Raw genomic sequence first — 18,922 nt, 5'->3', positions numbered from 1 at the left:
GAGAATTTTCTCATCCTTGTTTGACCCATGGCTTCTATGTTTCTTGGTCTACGTCTTCTGCTTTAGAAGACCGACTACATAGTACTAGGTTAGGAGAAGCTTTCCTGAAATGATTGTGGAGCAGGGCACCCAAAGTGAGAAATATAAAATAAAAGCCCGGGCAGAATGTTTGGTTTAACCAGCTTTGTAGGGGTCATTCATTCGGAACATGCTGGGTGTGACCCTGGGGCTTCATTTTTAATTACACCGTAGCTTTTTTTTTCCCCCAAAGGAAACCTAAAATTGATTACCAGCTCAAAATAGACCTAGATATATTATATGGTCCCTGTGAGGTATGTGTTTGATCATTTTGAAACCATCGCTAGGAGCTGTTCACCAGCATCGGAATATAATAGAACAGTGGTTTAATCAAGACACAGAGAGGTACCATTAAACCTGAGGGTTCAGGATGAAAAGCTTTTGGGACGAGACTTCCAGGACGAGGATTGGGCACATCTGCCTTTGAGTCAGCCCTGGATTTCATTTTGCCACAGCCCTAGGGAAAAAAAAACACTAAATAAATAAAACAAAAAGATGATTCATCACATCAGTCAGCTAGAATGAAAAGATTTATTATAGCTGGGTTTAAGACAACTGCATTTAAAGCATTTTCAACACGTACTCTCTGTGCATTCCCAAACGCTTTGTAAAGTTATGGCTCATGTGTTCCCCTCATTTGTCAGCGTTATTAGCAGTAAAACTAGTCCTGCAAATACCTCATTAGAATCTGCAATTCACAGATTCCTCATGCTACACGTTTTCAATATTAGGTTTCAGAACTTTTTTTTTTTCCCCCATCTACCTTCTCCCATATTGCAACATATTTTTGAACTTTTCAATAAGAACCTATTTCCATGTGTAGTTTGAAGTTGGACGATTTATGGTTATACTTATTTATGTTGTGAGCACATTAGACTTTGCTGAAAGAATGTACAGTGCCAAACACCACAAGGCTCAGATTTCGGTCTGCTCTAAGATGCTTTTCGTACCTTGATCTCTGTACCTTGGAATAGTCCACAGCATAATGTTCTCACTGAACTGATGAACAACTATTTTCCAGCATCACCACGACATTATATTGGGGGGGGGGGGGGGGGGGGATATTACGGGAACAATATGTTCTAGCAGAGGATCGTGGCCATGGAGGGCCAAAGTCCAGCACGTTTCCAAATGTTCTGGAAATTCTTCAAGTCTCCTGGAACGCACATGTAGTTTCAAACACTGTACAATTAAGATAGTTGAGTAGGTATCAATTTTAATATAATAAGAAGCATTGCTGTTGATGAGGGAATAGGGGGTGCAGTTCATTGGCTTGGAGTCCAAGGAAGGGGTCACACTTTGCCATGAGCTAAGTTTGTTGACCCCCCCCATTGGATATCATACATAGACATAAAAATAAGGAGGAGATGAGGTGGAGAAGAGATGTGGTGAACATCTGGCATGAAAAGGAAGTGGGGAGTGGGAGTTTTTTATACTTGAGGATGGGGACAGGCTTGTTGATTGGGTTTGCTGTCTAATAATTCTCCTCCCAAATCTTCATTTGGAACCTCAATTAGTGGAATAAGGGAAGCAAGTCAAAGGATGAAGTCAAATGAGAAAGCCGCAGACCCCCAGGACACTAACCCAGAACTTTGCATTCATCATGCTTTACCCGGCTAATGCCTAAGTTTCACTCCACATTTCTGTAATGCTGTAACATAGAAACACACAGTAGAGAAATGTTACCAAAAATGTGTGGCTGACATTCTCACCTTCAATGTGATGAGGAATCTGAAACTTATTTCTATGACACCCTCATAGTTCCCTCAAAGTTCAAAGTGTCAGACTCACTGGCTCCTAAACAATTAGTCAGCGTCGAGTTGTTTGAGACAGCAACCTTGATCCCATTGGTTTAGATTCAGTCAGAGGTGGCCAGCAAGGTTGGGGCTTAAATGGGGTATCAGCTATCTGAGTAAACAGCTCACAGAAAGAATGAGATAGCTTCATACACCATCCAACAAATCTACCCTTCATCCAAGACAGCTTAGGAAAATAGCTGACAGTATTATATTTGGCTTATGTATTTTCACCCCATCCACAGCCAGTGTTACTTATTTCTTGCTTCTTTTCCTTATGGAGAAATAAAATATGTATGCCAAAGAGAAGTGAGACTTCTTTTCCCTAACAGCAAAAGTAAACCAGACTCATGCCACATTGGGTTGTCTCCTTTTCACTGAAGACCAGCTACGTCTCATTTTATTATTCAAATGGAAGACTGCTTGTCATTGACGTACAATGTATTTTTTTTTTTTTTTGATCAGTTATATGCAGATAAATTATGTACAACAGTGTTGAAGCTCAGGAGCATATTTCAGACATATGCACTTTCACAAACATATGCGTGCAAGTGTTGACAGCACAGCACTTTTAACATGTCGCCAAATGGTATCTGATTGGCTAATAATCAGGTCAGCTCATCCAGTATTCTGTCTTCTCTATTCCCACCTCTTCATCTCCTCATATGCCTGCACTGGCAACCAGTCACAGCCTATACTATATGTTTTGGAGCTGTGGTACTCTGGCCTCATTCACACTGCTCCCTCATTGATGATTTTGCTTGCCCACCTGCAGGTTATCTTATAGGTTGACTTACATGATCCAGAGCCACACCATTGCTCTCCTGTCTGTCCCCACCAACCCCAGCCTGGATGTACCCCAGTCTATTGGTAGAACTGACTGCATACTTGATGACAGTTTCCTTCATATTCTACATAATTTATAGATTGTACAGACAGCTGGCAGTATTGCGATCAACTTTCTTAGCACTTGGTAACTTGTGTTAATAGAGAAAAGTATGTTGGCCTGATTTGTTTAAAATACCCTCATCAGGCTCTTGTCAATGTATTTTTGCCAGTTAATTGTGAATGAGGCTCATTCTATGTGTTTCTTTCATGCTATGTCAAAGAGAGAGAAAGAATGCCTACTGCTGATATGCACAATTGGCAACGCTGCCATAGTGAGATTGCACGTTTGCAGCAACCACTACATATATTTTTTTTTCATCCTGTCTTACCTGGACTCTTTATGCTGACACACTGTCTGTTCTGTTTCCTGATTAAGTCCATTAACACATTTTGTAAATCTCAGCCGTGTCACAGACATCTTAGATTGTTGATTGGGGAGAGGGGCAGCATCTATTCTCCGTCTTAACACTCTTCCTGCAGCCCAGATAGGAGGCCTTGCCCATAAGGAACGGCGGTGAGTCAGTTGTGATACATTCAAAGAAAACATTTCATGGAAAATAAACGTAACGATTTCGTTGACAGCTTACTTTTCAATGACATAAGTTGATCAGTGGCATTACAATTTCTGTAACTATATTTTATTTCTGTAAAACCACAGTACAAACTACAGTCATAGTTGCGCTGCTTGAGATTATTTCATTTTGTTTGGCTGGAAATTAAATTCCATACCACAACTGAAATTCCTTTGCCAGACTGTTGAAGTGTAGTGGAAGACTGACATCTCGTGGACGAAGCAAAAATCACGCACAGTAGTTACCTGCACAGAGGTTGACATTTTAGTAAGAGGAAGGAAGAAGCCGTGGTGCTAGTTTGATGGTAGTTTGCCATACATTTGACTTTAAGGCATCAATAGAAAATAAAACCGAGCGAAATATGAATACACAATATTGTTTATCGCCTCTACCGAATAAACTGCTTATGAGCGCATCACCCATCGATCTAAAATATTCACCATTTATAACACAAACTATAGGGTTTAAAAGTATATGATCATCCTTTGCAGTGCACAATCTTGTTTTTCATTTTCCCAAACTAGAGCGCTAATTTATTTTGCCCCTAGACGATAAACGTATACCAGCAGGTGGCACTAATATATATTGAAAAAAATATATATATGTATGTGTGTGTGTGTGTGTATCATTTATATTTAATTTGCTATCATGATGATACATGTATTTTGTGTTTATATCAAAAGGCACTTGCTTTGAAATCGATGTTCTTTTCCCTACAGTTAACATTTAACTAATAAATTGCTTTTTATAACAACTAGGCGTTTTTGGCCAACTTGTGCAAAGGAAAGAAAGAAAGAAAAATCTACACTGCAGCGAAATAAGCATGTACATGGTAAAATATTACCTAAGGAAAGATCCCGTATTTTTAAATTAGCGTTTATTAATTAATATGTTTTTTTCTTAATTGCAGAACTGTATATCTATATACTCTGCTTCGAGTAATTGACTGAATCAACACATTCAGCTACATAATTACTGTATACAGACGTTGCGTGCTGATTTCAAATGAACTTACTGAGTTAGGTCACTGTCAAAACAGCTAAAATGTTTTGATAGGAAATCGTGGATTTGCGCGTCTTTGTGCTGTCTTGCACAGACGCGAAACCGCAAACGTCAAAGCCGACGAAGTTCTAAACGGAAAGAATGAAAAAACGTTACGTGGGCACAACCCTACTTCTTATAAAGGCTGTTTTTCGAATTGAATAGCCGGTGGTTAACTGCTTCTCTTTTCATTATCTCGATCAGTGACAGAAGCCGACGCCGTGGGTTGCGCTTCTGCAAAGCGATGCTTTTGTGCTGCTGTGTGTCCCTCGGGTAGTCTCTTGAGAAGCCTCGCCGCACTGTGAGGAGCACGGAGAGGCAGGAGCAAAAAGGTGTCAAGATGAAGGACCAGAACTGTAGCGAGGAGATAACGAATATTCTCCAGGAGGCTCCATCAGCGAGGAAGGCTCTGATCGACAACTACAGTAACCTACTCAAGGTGGCCGACTACTGCGAAAGCAACTACCTCCAGGTAGGCTACGTGTCGTCTACGGCAATTACCACTTCCCTCAGTCTTTCAGAATCACAACTAATTTAAGCAAGTGTCTGCCATTCTTTTCGAAAATAATGTGATGTTCACTTTTACATGGTGTCTGATGATTTTTAATGGCATGGCTGTTTTGTTTCATAAAACATACCGAGAATGTCCACTTAATGTGAACACAGCTTTGACGTTTAATCCTGTCCTCAGTCGGGAATGTAAAATCAATTACAAAAACTCAATAAAATGTCACGCAAACAGTACAGTCAGTAGTGTACAGTCATATTACAACACAACAACCTATATGCACGTTTCCTCTACTGTATATTACGTACCCTAGGCTAAGCCCTAAACCCGTTCGCACTGTTGGGGCACCATAGACAAAAGTTTCTCTCACTCTCTGAGTCGCGCTCGTTAGAGATGAGTGTCCGTCTGGCAACTTCTCAGTTTGTGAAAGCAGTATTTGACGTTCAGATTTCACAAGACCTTGTATGAAGCTCATTGATGTCGACGCTCGTGAGAATGATACGGCTTTGGAAACCTCAGTGAGATCCCCGTGGGGAAATACAGCTTGAGTCGCTACTAGAGCAGCATGCAAAACAGCGACTGTAGCTGCAGTCTAGTTTCAAGAACCTATCCCCTCCCGGCTGCGTCTCAAGGGAGTAATTGAATGTGTCCCACAGAGTGATGGCTTTCAGTTACTGTAGAAAGAAGCAATGTCTTCAAGGGGATGTTGGAGGCTTTCTTTCCTGTTTGGCTGTGTCTTTGGTACAGCCCTGACACTGAGCAACTGCTTGTGGTGACACATCCTTCCTGTCTCACTTTCTTATAACAGGAAACAAGAGTCATTTGTGCACGGTAAACAGCAATGGGGAACCTGAAGGAGAAGTGTGAAAGGGACAGGAGCAGGGTAACAGTCAGGCACCCCAGCCTTTAAACCTGTTTCGGCTGTTTGTGCCCCATTATCTGAGAGTGGATTACCCTCTTTGTCGTAAGGATCCCCATCTGTTGTGAGGATGTAGGGAAAGTGATGGTTATAATAAGAACAGGGTGGGAAACATTTCATAATTCAACGCCCCCCCTTGGGAACTGAAATTTCAATGGGCATCGTTGGATGGGTAGATAAGAGGACAGGCACAGGGGAGAGCACATTTCAGACACATTATCATTCCGATGTCTGGGGCTGCTCTGGCAGCTTATCAGAACGTGTTTTTTAGATTTCTAACAGATATGGTCCTAAATGAGTGTGATGTGTGCGACCTCCTTCCATTGTACAAAAGCAGTGTTCAGTTCTCCACTTATATGTGGGGCTGCACACTTGTCTCTTTATGCGTAGCAATATGACATGCACCGGCATTGCATTGTGATTACACAAAAGCACGACGGGTTGCTTCAAAAGAAGAGAAGACCCAGAGGAAGTACTAAGCTGTCCACACCAAGCATTAACAAAATCGGAAATAAGCTGACCACAGTTCAGCATAGATCCTGTTCCATTACCAGGCCTAGAATCTATGGGAACAAAGGCAAATAGCCCACTGTATTTTTTTGCTCTCTTTTCTGGGATTAGCAAAGCCATGGGTAGGGCTTATGTCTGGACTGTAGCATCACTAAGGCCTTGAGCAAAGTGGGGATAGTAGTGCACATGTATTTTTTTTTTTTTTTTTTTTGCTCAAGGTCAATGCTAAAAATGTTGACCTAATACACAAAGTGAGTTTACTGTATACTGTATGTTAAAAACAAGCTCCAGCCAGTGACTGAATGTGCCAACTAGAGTGACAGCTTTCAGTGCTTTTTGTGTACAGCTTGGAGATGCAAAATAGTCACCTGGTGCACACCAGAATGCCTGGGCACCCTTGACACTGACACTCCCACTCACTACAGGTTCACTTACAGTAGCCACCATACTCTGGCAAGTGCGTATCCAGAGTGAAGGTTTTCTCATGCCTTGAATACCTACGGTCAACGGTACATAGCTGGCAGAGAAAAATATATTTGCATCTGCCTGTGCAATCATTGCCTATATATTTTAAATGATAATTTGTAAGGTAGACTATATTATTTTTATTAGAACAATCCAAAGGACCCTTTAATTGGGTCAACAATTTTTGGGAGTGCTTTTATGACCATTGCACAATAAATAAATAAATAAATAAATAAATAACGTGACAGAACGCAATAACTCTGAAAGTGGAACTGGGTAACCATGGCTACACTGCAACTTGTGTTTTGGACAGAAACCACATGAAGAAGAGTGTACATTTGCATGCTCAAAATGACTTGCTTTTTTTGTCTGACAGAGAAGTAGCACATTCAATTTCTCATCTTGTTCCCTTTCCTGGCATTTGAAATGGTGATACTTCACTGTTGAAACAACGACATCCTGACGTCCATAGCGCTGTTAACGTGGTAATCCTTCCCGTTTATCCACTATTGAGGAGGATTACCGCAAGCCTCTTGCTACATAGAAATGGAGGAGTTATCCCAGAATACAGAGCCTGGCCCTTTGCAAGGTTCCCCACAGAAACAACCACAATGACTCTGAGGTCTGATGACTTACATTCAACTAACATTCACTTGTGTACTATCATACTTATGGATCCCTCTTTATCTTTCCCTCTTTCTCTTTATGTTTCCTATGCTTTATTATTAGTCATTATGCATTATGTTAGAACTATAATTGTATATAGTACCCATACTGTATACAACCCAAGCACAGACACAACAGACTCATTTTGGATACAACACAAAAATATCTGCTACCTTATGGTGAAGAGTGCAGAAGATTGGTAAAATCTGGTCACACATGCAGTATAGTTTTTACTGTTGTTTATTTTTTCTGCTGATGTGGCTGAGACATGTAAAGCTTGAAAGGCTGCCCTCTTTGCAGATGGTGGCTGATAAAACATCGCTTTGGAATAGTGCTTGTTCAATTGTGAGGTAATATGGGTCAAATTATTTAGTATAACGTGTCCCAGAGTGCCTCACTGCCTTAGTGGAACAGATGGCCAACTGCATTCATTTATCTTAATAATTCTTCTAATGGTGTAATTACAGGTTTGAGTGGGAGAAAAATTTGAAATATCTCTAGCAGTCCAGGACGAGGTTTAGCCCTGCCAAACAGCTGTTTTTGTTGGGTAGAATTGCTAAGTCCCCAGATGTTTAGTTCATGATAAGTGACCTGCTCCGTATCTGTTCCTGGGACCAAATAACCTTGGAAGTGATGGAGGGGCTTCAGTAAATATCCAGCTGTTTAAATTGATAACATGTAAAAAAGTGTAACCTATTATAAATCACTCTGGATAAGAGTGTCTGCTAAATGACAGTAATGTAAAAAATGTAATGATGTTCTAGAAAACCCAAAATAATTTTCTACCCTTGAGATAGAAATGCAAGTGAAGAAAAACTTTAAGTAAAACTACACATAATTTTGCAGAGAGCACCCCCTAGGTCTTTTAATCCCTAACTGGGTGCTCGCCGTTTCCTTCTCCTCCAGGTTGACGACCCCAGGAAGGCTCTAGAGGAGACCAAGGCCCTCACCACGCAGTCCCTGGCCAGCGTGGCTTATCAGATCAACACCCTGGCCAGCAGTGTGCTCAAGCTGCTGGATGCACAGACCAGTCAGCTGCAGCAGATGGAGTCCTCTGTCAACCTTATTGCCCAGGTAACACAGGGATTCTCCTGTGTGGAGTCTCCACACCCTTCCTCTGTATCACCCACCTTTGGCCCGTCCTGCCATGTTCAATTAAAGAGCCTGATAAGATGATTAAAAGATTGTTTCAGAAATTCTGTTGATAATCTTTATTACGTGTTGAGGCAAGCATTCCTTTTTGGTCATTTCTGAGTTTTTGAGACATTCGTGCAGTTTTCACAACTTTGTAATATTTAATAATGGACACAGATGAGTCCAGTTGTACCTACAATCTAAGTGACAGGATGCAATTGGGGAGCACGCCTGCAGGGTGAGATCTTTAATAGTAAATGTAAATGCAAATAAATGTCAATATGTTTACAAAAAAATCAATTGGCCACTGACATTATCAGAAAGAGACTGCATTAACAGGGAGAAACTGCATCCACAGGGAGAAAAAGGAAGTTCACTTAAACCCAACAGCGAGTGGTTGCTTTGAGTGCCCCATGTGTGTGTGTGTGTGTCGGGTTGGAGCAGTTCAGTTTTAGCAAGCACCGTGGGCTGCACAAGAAAATGTCGGTTTTTGCCACAAAGACAGTATCTGATTTTGCGCTCCTGCCAGCTCCCTGTCGAAGGTGCAGAGGGGCAGATTCGGGCAGCCAGCCTGAACATCGCCCATTCAGCAGGCAGTGGAGTGGCAGTGAACACCCCCCTCCCCCACCCCTCCCCTTCATCCCTCTGTGCCTGTGATCAGTGTATTAAACTCTCTCTGGGCCTGCTTCCAGGGTCTTTTGTGGGGCCCCTTTGCCTGCAGAATAGCTCCCAATCCCCCATCTCAGGCTTTGCCCCCACCCCCTCCCCCCTCCCCACAGTCTCACTGGCAGTTCTCCCTGGCATTCCTGCCCGCTTCGTGCCCGGCATTTCTAACTAGGTCACCTGGGGTAATGGGGTGGCAGTGTGACCTCTGACCCTGCCCCCTGTGCTTTGTGCGCCTCCGAATAAGAGGCCAGTGTTCTGCTGGACAGACTAACCTTGATTGATGGTCCTCATTGTCTGGAGGGATTTCAGGAAGGACCCCGACAACAGCGTAGCAAAGAAAGAGGCCTTTTTAGCCCCTGATTTGCCTGCTTTATTATGGGGGAAGAGGGTTAAAATGATGAACACCCGGTTGAAAGGGGGAATGAGGAGAGGCAGAATATGTCTTGTAGGGTCTGATAAGCAGAAGGTGATAAACTGCAGTAGGATAAAGGAAGTGCTTTTCTTACCCTCCTTGCCTTTAACACAACAAAGTTTTTTTTTTTTTTTTTTTTTTTTTTGCCCAGACGGTGGACATGCACCGTGAGAAAGTGGCGCGAAGAGAGATCGGCGCGTTCACAGCAGTGAAGAGGGTACCCCGCAACCACAAGATCATTCCGCCAGTGGCCAGCCAGGAACCCAAACCGAAATACTCTCGCACCCCTATCACCTACTCAGCCCTAGACACCCTGGGGCATGGCATGAAGGTGAGAGTTTGGTCAGGGGCGGGGTTTCGCTGGTTTATCCTGCACCCGGGTCATGCCTTGCTTTAACTCTCAGACGCCCCAGGAATCATCACCCAGTCTATGTGTGAGGAAATGGAGACCAAATCAAGCCAATCATTTGAAAGGCTTGATTTGGAGCACCGCATCATTATAGGCCATTATTCAATCTAAGCACAATGCACTTTGTCCTGAAATAGTATGATTTATGTTAGTTATTGTTTTCAGTACTTACGCAACATCATGAGTCCTGTGGTTGCTAAAATTAATGAAAAATGTGATATGAAAAACAAAGCAACATTGAGCTAAATTTGTAGCACGAAACATTTTGGTAAGCTTGAATGAAGGCCTGGGTTAACCCAAATTTGGTTGTAGGCAAGAACTGATATTCTTTTATACACAATGAAGTCCTTTATGCTAACATTAGACATTTGGGGCAACTCACGTTTTTGAGGGGTTCCTTAAAAAAGACTCTTTCAATTAGTAGGGTGCTATTGCAGGAAAGAACAGGTATGTCATTTTGGACCAAGGTAATGCCAAATAATTAAGTGGAACACTTAATATCTAAATAAAAAACATATTAGAGAGATCCATTTTTCTGATTCAGGTCACCCAATACAGTTGACAAAAAACACCCCTGTATTTTAATACAAGAACATAACACTTTAAGGTGTCAATAGTATAATTATAGCTTTGCAGACCCAAAATGGTCACACCATCATGTAGGAGAACAAATGCAGAATCTACCCACTCCATATTATACTGTCTGTGGAGCTGGCAGTCGTATGGATGTGATGGATGTACAGTGCAAAGACTCTGATTTCCCCTCAGAATAAGCGATGCATGCAGCGTGTCGGCTGTGTCCCCATTTTGGCAGCTGTAGCTTACAGCTCGCACCCTGTGCTTCTGTGCATCTGCGGCTGCTTTGCGAGAAACATAACTGAGCGGAGCTGAGCAACACCAACAACAATCCACCGCATTCCTGCCTTCCAAGGAAGAGCTGTCTGTCACTGTGAGCTGACCTCAATTAGCACTTAGCGTAGCCGTCGGCAAGGAGAGACACCCCCCCCCCACACACACACACATACACACACATACTCACACACACACACTCACACCTCCCCACCGTCAGTCTTGCTGCAGCGTGGGAACCGCAAAGAGACGCACCAATTAGAGATCGCCAAGGCCAAGCCATCGCACCGAGGCCTGCATGCAAATCCACAACTCAATCTACAGTGCAGGCACACAGAGGGCAATATGGGTGGGGAGGCGGGGGTGGGGGGGTGGGGAGGGGGCTTCAGATTTATGGAGTGAAAAACCAAAGGGGCACTAAAAGAATGCACAATTACTGGTGAAGTTGAAAGCTGTGAGTTCCAGAAAAGCTAAGATTCTATTTGGTGTACAGTATAACGCTGTTTAAGAGCAGACAAGGGTGTTTCTTTGAAAACTGAAACAAACTAGTAGTACAAATCTAAACAGAAAAAGCTTACATCAGTTCCTCTTCTTCCTTTCTTTTCCACTGCACGAGGGATGTGTGTATCCTGAAATGTATTTGGAGACACAGCAACCTGCTTTATTTCAACATAATTTAACAGTGAATATTGAGCAAAACTGGCACCACACTGCAGAGAGTACAGCGTGGGCAAAAACAGTTGCATAACTGCGTAATGTTGCGGCCATGCAGTGTTGCTGAAATGGAGCTCCCTCAAACTGCATCTTCTTGTTCCCTTGCCAGGAATCTGGGAAGCAGACGGGAAAACCCGAGCCTGCGACTCACAAACCAAGCATGCGGGAGGCAGGTGGCACTCTGAGGTATGTGTAGGACGCCCTCCCAGTGAACCCCTGAACCTGGGTCAGCAGTTCCCATTCTCTCTCCCCTCTTAGATATCACCTCCTCAGTAGGGTGGCCACCCACCTGACACTATATTATAATTGCATTACAATAATAATTCTATGGCTATCTCCAGCATACAGCAGCTTGCGAAATTCCCAAACCTGCTTGTGTTCAGAGTAATTCCACCGCAGGAACACCGCTGAACTCCAAGCGCAAGATATCACCAACAGCAGGGTAGCTTCCCCGGCTGGTTCATGTATTATGCGAATGATAATGCAAGCTTGAGTAAATATTTGTGTTTACACTAGCAGCCCCTGAAAAATGTGGGAGGCCAAGTCCCTCAGCTCAGTGTAGATTAATACTGTTTACATCCTCCTTTCTCCATGCCACACCCCTTGACCCTCCTCTTTATGTGAACATCAAACAGCTGATTTGCATATGAAATTGGGCAGGGTTCTGTTGTGCTCTAAATGAATTTAGTCTCTGGAAAATTAGCATGCCGTGTTTTTTTCCCAGTCCTATTCTACAAAGGGATCTGTTGTCCTATTACACCACTTATGATCAACAAATACTTTACAAAATATGCAACCAATGCAATTAACTGTTCTTTATCGATGATCAGTTTTTATGAATTAAAAAAAAATCACATTTTCAAATCATGTATCTTTGCTTTACAACTGTGTTGTAAAACACAGGTCTGATTCACTCATTATATGACACAGTGGCTAATCAAAAGCCCACAGCTCTTACACTCATTCCCACTGTTGTCTCTAGCTAAATGTACATCATACCTGAAAGATCAACATTCATGGATGATCATAAAAACTCTGAGAGGTGATCTCAAAATGTTGCAACATGGTGAGGGTTAGTTGTGCTCCTTACTGTAAATGTCAGTGTAGCTGAAGTCTCAGAGTGTCCTGGGCTCATGTCAGAGTGCAAGGGGTGATTCAGAATATGTGTGCTAGTGGCCTCAGAGATAAAATCTCATTGATGCGCTGGCAACAGTCAGCACAGGAAGATGCACTGACCACTGGCAGGAGTGGTAACATTATGCAGCACAAGGGCTATGATAAGGGCAGTGTCCATATTACTGTTACTCAGAAGCAGACAGAGCTGTAGAAAACATTTTTAAATGGCAGAGGGTGAATGACTAAGAAATAAATAAAGAGATGAAATTTACTGATGTAAACCTCCTTAGTCCCCTGAAGATGTAGGATAAAGTTTTGGCAAAACAGCTCCTGTCAGCTAAGCACCTTCCAATAATTTCAAATTTTTGATCATTTTGTATTTTTAGTGGTTTTGAAGAATATGTTCAAATCTTCATACAGTGACAAAATACAAATTTCTTTAATTGCACATCAAAATGTACATCCCTTATAGAGACCATAAACATTTGAATATTTGTGTGTGTGTTTGTGTGTGCGCGTGTGTGTCTGTGTGGATGTGGGGGGTATATCTGTGTGTGTGTGCATGTGTGTGTATTTTGTGCCACTGCAGTCGAAGCAAACGCCCCACGGAACCTGTGCCCTGTCCCACCGCTCCCTCAATGTCTCGAGGACCGTCCCTCTCCTCGCTCAATGACCGCTCTGTGGGGTAGGTCACAGCAACAGGGCTAGGGTGACCCCTGCTGCTCACCCTGCACTAATCCAGAGAAGTTCCACTCACACAGCATTACTTAACCTAAGCATACCTCCCATTCTTCATGAGCACCCTGAGGTCTGGTGTTTTTGGGAAATGAATCTTTTCATAACAGCGTCTCCCTCACAGGTCCAGCTTTGGCAAAGCGGTGGCGCCCCCAGTGGTGCCCAGCTGGACGGTGCCCGATATCGCCTCAACCCTGATGGAGGAGAGCCCGCCTCCCCCGCCTCCACCGTCAACGGAAACTGACATGCCCCCTCCACCGCCTCCCCCGCCAATCTCTGTGGACATCCCTCCGCCCCCTCCTCCGCCCCCCACAGCCAGCACCCCGGCACCCCCCAGTCTGGCTTCTGTCCCCCCTCCTCCCCCAGCACCCCCCCTGGAAACCGGTCAGTACTCTGTCATGGGTGACTGCCTACTGTAGAAAAATAAATCAGTTCCCCTATACACGCTGGACTTGTAACTTTTTGGTCTCTCCAAAAATAAACTTCTGAAGAGAAGTCCTGTGTGGCCCCAAATACAGTACTCCTCACGTCTCCTGTTTTCATGAGGAAGTGCTGTATTAGCCATCAGTTCTTTGGCATTTGAAGTACTGTGGCAATGTAAAATGGTAACATTTAAAGAACTTTTATGGTATGCATATTCTAAAGGCAAGCTGGTCAGCGATCAAAACATGTCAAATCCTTGTTGCACAAAATATCTTACAGTATGTTAGCAACAGAGCACCCCATGGCAACAGAGGTGGGGTGGAGGATCATTGATGTGCATTTAACTTAGATTGTGAAGAGTGAAATGGTAAATGTCATGTACTCAAACTCTATGAGAAATGTTCCTCTGTTAAATTATGTAGCCAGATGGTTTTGAAATGTTCTTTTCTCTCAGGGTCATTGAGACAAAATTAGATTTTCTTGTTCCTTCATCAAAGACAAGTCATCTTTTCTGGTGTCTAAGACTTTCATTTTTTTACCAGAGGAAATGAAATTGATCTACTTCTCCTTGCGGAAGACTGCGAGACGAGAACCTTAAATTCCTATTCATTGCAGAAGTAGCAAACCACAAATAAAGAACTGCTGGCTTTGGTCCGAGCAGCAATTATCATTCAGACATTGTCACAGAGTTCATGTTAATTAATTTGGGTCTGGTTATTAAAAAAGTAGGAATGGATTTAAGGATACGCCAGCTTTGCATAATTAAGTGGAATTTCTCTGCATGTGGTTTAGATTTATTGTAATTGGGTTCGGAAGATTAATTTGTTTGTGAGCATTTACAAAGCCGTGCCCGCGTTTGGTTCTCCTAATGAAGAGGAAAAGCATTCCCACAAAACTTTCCATTAACAGTGTGTTGTGCAAGATTACATAATGTCAGTGGGTTTTTTTTTCTTTAGTGGCGGAGGAAAATGGATTCCCGCCCCCGATATCAGATGCTGCCTTACCTCCTCCAGTCAGCGACGGCTTCGAACTTCCAGCCCCACCCCCTCTCCCAAGTGATGGGTTTACAGCAGGTACAATATTGTAGTCTAGGATAAGCCACATCAATCAGTTAATCAATCAAATTTTATTTGTTATAGTGTATTTTTACAATTGAGATTCAGAAGGCACTATACATGGTGGATTTTCCAGAGGGAATGAAAAGATCAGGAAACCCAGGCTGAAACATTATTCCCTGACCCCGGGAAAAGGCACTTAAATGGACCCAAAGTCGACATTATCTTATTTAATCTGTTACTGATCCAATGTAATTTATTACATGTATAGATCCAACCAGGAAGTGTATAGTACATGTCTCTGGCACTACAGCTGGCCATCACTGATATGTCCATATTCTGTCATTTGCTGTTTCACTGTGGGGGCTTTGCTTGACTTGCCTAAGCACTGTGCTTATTTCTTTGATTTGAGTGCTTGTTTTCTGCGACTGCTCACCTGAATCTCCCTCTCAGGCACGGCTCTGCGCTCCAAACGCTCTCGGGGGCTGCGCCACCCCCCCAGCTCGCGCTCGGGGTCCCTCAGGGCCCGTCTGGGGCCCTCCACGCGCTCCCTGCACACTCTGTCCCTCTGCCTCCCCTCGTCCCACTCACGTAAGGCCCCAGTGTCGCCCCGGCCTCTAGCCCTTTGATCGCCGTCCGAGATACCCGCAGTACAGGCAACACTGCCTCTCCCAGTTCAACCCTGGGATTAAGTTCTTGGTTAGCCACGTACCAAGGTTGTTCCATGCAATCACTCTTTGCTGTGGATTTCCATACTAATTCGGGTGAAGGCTGGTGCTCCACTTGTAAGATTGTTATGGCTCAGCAGACCTTGCGGAGCTGTATTTAATTGAATGAAGAAGGCCCCTGCAGCCATGCAAAGATGATTAACTAATAAAAATGCTCAGTATTTTAACCATAACAGACTTGACAGCTGACCTGCCCTGACCAGCTCAAATCAGTGTAAACACAGATCAGTAGCATACAATCCAATTTCCACCCCCATGCCTGTGTTTTGATCGCTGTTGGATATGAGGTCCGTCAATCATCTGTGCTTTCTTGTGGTCATCCCCCAGTCATGATTCCCCCACCCCCTCCATACCCCCCACCTCTAGCCCCCCTGGCTACGCTGAGCCCTCTGTCCAGCCTCCCTGCCCGCCTGCAGCACCTGGGTGAGTGGGCGTATCACGCAGGGTGCTGACTGTCATGGTGCCTCGGCTGTCAGCTCTGTCATCCAGCGCTAAATTTTGGCCGAGGCAGTGGCTGGCCAGGAGCTGTGCTAGCATGCTGCCATTGTTTCTGCTGCCTCATGTCTGAAATATATGCTTGAATTCTGAGTCAAGTTAAGCTTTTTTGTATGACGTGTTTACGTGTTTCTTATGGAGAAAGGTTTGCGCACACTTATTCTGCATGTGACAATGGCCCGCTGTCTGTCAGCCGTGGGCCCTGGCAGTCAGTGTGGAACTGGACCTTCATGTCAGTGTTCCGCCTTCCAGACCTAGAGTTCCATGCCCCACCCCCTCCACCGGATGTCATGGGAGGCTTTGACGACATCATGCCGCCCCTCCCTCCTCCGGTGGATTATGACCCTGCTGCCCCTCCTAACTATCTGGAGAAAGGTACAGTTTAGAACCTGGTTTGGTGTCCAGTGTAAAGCAGAAATAACCAAGTATGTTACAGCCGTTCCTGTCCCAACAGTCAAATCTGTGTTGAGAAAATAGGGAAAGACACACAATAGAGGTAGACTGTGGTTAAATTACAGATAAATGAGGAAGTGGCAGAGTGTAACTGATATTAAGGTCTGACAGTAACAGAATGAAAGCTGAGTGGTTCTTAAACTGCTGCATTTTTACACACAGCAGGGTGGTGTGTGTCAGTGTTTGGCCACATAATGTGCCTCGTTTCTTAGGTTTGTGGGTAAAGAGAGATTTCAGTGTAAACTCTTTGAGGCTGCATGTACAAAAAAGTTTCATGGAACATAAACCAAAAAAAATCAGTAAGACAAATATGCTACATTACATTATTGCCATTTACCAGATGCTCCTTTCTAGAGCAACTTAAATTTGTTACATTTTTTATATTATCATTTACATTATTTTATCGATTTAAACAGCAAGGTACTTACTGAGGCAGTTGTGGGTTAAGTACCTTGTCCAAAGGTACAGTAGCAGCATCCCAGCAGGAATTGAACCAGTAACCTTTTAGTTACAAGCCCTGCACCATACTACTAATTCTGCACTGCAACCCTGTAACAACCCTGTAACACCTAACTGTGTTATTTAGACTGAAGGGCAAAGCAGCTCTTAGTTAGATAGGATGTGGGCTGTGCTAGGACAATGGTCTGCGTAAGTGCAGTGTCACTCCTCTCTTCCTCTCCTCAGTGGTCGCATTGTACAGCTACAATGCTGAAAAACCCGGAGACCTGGCCTTCAAGGTGGGTGATGTCATCTACGTCACCCAAAGGAATGAGAGCGGCTGGTGCGAGGGCGTGCTGAATGGGGTAGAGGGCTACTTCCCAGGGAACTACGTGGAGTCCATCAGCTAACCGCTCCTGAACCGAGAGGTGCTAACTGGACCCAGAGGTCTACGGTCAACGACCCCGTCCCCCACCGACCCAAACTCACCTTTGTTCACAGCACAACACATCTCTTCTCAAACTATCAAGGGCCTCCCTCAGGCTTTGGGAGAACTTTTGTCCCCATTGTGTCCTGTCCTGTTCAAATAGCTTCCATGAAAGGGTCTAAACCAATAGCTTTTAAGCAGCATGCCTCACATATGCCTGCAGATGCCAGTTGTGAATAATATATAATGGCAGCTGCTTTCCCAGGTAGATAAGCAGCTAGTTTATGCCTGTGGCAGACTTCCTTTCCAAAAAGGGACTGGTTAAATAATCAAGACTCAAGGTGAACTGAAATCCAGAAACAGAGACTATGACGGCCGAGAGTTACAATATGTTCACCTTGTCTACAACATTCCAGCTGTTCACCTGTGAGACTCACAAAGTCCTGCTCTGTGTCTGGCTATATCTCAGCATCACTATTATTACAGTGTCAGTTGGAGAAAACATCCTGAACACGGCTATCGTACTTGGCAAATAGTTGCTTATATTACTTCTGAAAGCAGTATTCATTGTTAATTTGTCTTACCTATAGCATACTTATCTATAATATTACATAGTAAAGGGCCATTCGTTGAGAAATCATCAGCAGTTCCGCATCCAGTAATAATTTTGTGTTCATATCTAACTGGAGTGTGAATGAAGCCCTCTGAAAAAAAGTCAAAAAGTGTTTGAATAGGCAACCCAGGGAAAACGTTTGGTTGGATGCACCAAGTACAACAAGTACAACAACAAGTAAGCAGCCCTTTCTGGGGAGATTTATGAATGCTTTAGCCCAACCAACTACTTTCTCTGTGTATGGTTTTCTCACAGAGGATTGAAATGCCCCTGAAGGCTGCTGCTACAGTGAGACCTATTGTTTTGATTCAGTTTTTGCTTCATATGCCTGAGGTGTGAATGGAGAACGAGTGCAATGCCCTGTTACTGTGTAAGGGCACGTATGCGAGGCCCTCCAACTAACATACGCCTTTATCAGATAGCACATAAATTATGTCAGGTGTAACAACAAGTACTTAGTGTGATTCCTTTTTTTTTCAAATCAGATCTGCTGTATTTTACTTTTATTTCATTTTGATTTACTAACAATACATCTGTGAATTCAAACGAGATAAACCGAGACAAAGTAATATATGGATTTTATAGAGAGTAATGACAATTCAGTTTATGAATATTTATATATACAAGTATGTTTAGTAAAATGTGAATTTATAGCAAAGATGTAACATTTTCTACTGTTGGCTGTATGCACAAAAGTCAGGTTAAAACCTTATGTTTGGAAATGTATTATTTTTGAGTAATATATATAGTGAATTAATTGAGGGGTTCCAGTATGAAAAATGACACATTTGAAATGTGTATGCACTTTTTCA

The 18,922-nt window shown here is 43.3% G+C and overlaps 1 protein-coding gene across 2 annotated transcripts; it reads left to right on the top strand.

Annotated features, from left to right (window-relative positions):
- Positions 1 to 4,534: 4,534 nt before the first annotated feature.
- Positions 4,535 to 18,664, top strand: abi3a (ABI family, member 3a). Of its 2 annotated transcripts, XM_036552006.1 has the most exons (11): positions 4,535 to 4,847; positions 8,350 to 8,517; positions 9,807 to 9,986; positions 11,737 to 11,813; positions 13,333 to 13,428; positions 13,603 to 13,862; positions 14,858 to 14,974; positions 15,410 to 15,547; positions 16,012 to 16,107; positions 16,432 to 16,554; positions 17,317 to 18,664. In XM_036552006.1, the coding sequence occupies exons 1-11, from the start codon at positions 4,716 to 4,718 to the stop codon at positions 17,478 to 17,480; spliced, it is 1,551 nt and encodes a 516-aa protein (XP_036407899.1). In that variant the 5' UTR covers positions 4,535 to 4,715; the 3' UTR covers positions 17,481 to 18,664. The 2 variants fall into 2 exon arrangements, with proteins under 2 accessions (XP_036407899.1, XP_036407900.1); XM_036552007.1 differs by lacking the exons at positions 15,410 to 15,547; positions 16,012 to 16,107 and having other exon boundaries at positions 4,536 to 4,847.
- Positions 18,665 to 18,922: the final 258 nt, after the last annotated feature.

The sequence above is a fragment of the Megalops cyprinoides genome, chromosome 19, assembly GCF_013368585.1.
Source record: "Megalops cyprinoides isolate fMegCyp1 chromosome 19, fMegCyp1.pri, whole genome shotgun sequence".
Taxonomy (NCBI): Eukaryota; Metazoa; Chordata; class Actinopteri; order Elopiformes; family Megalopidae; genus Megalops; species Megalops cyprinoides.
Note: the sequence above shows the minus strand (reverse complement) of the source record. Positions and strands in the feature narration are given on the sequence as shown.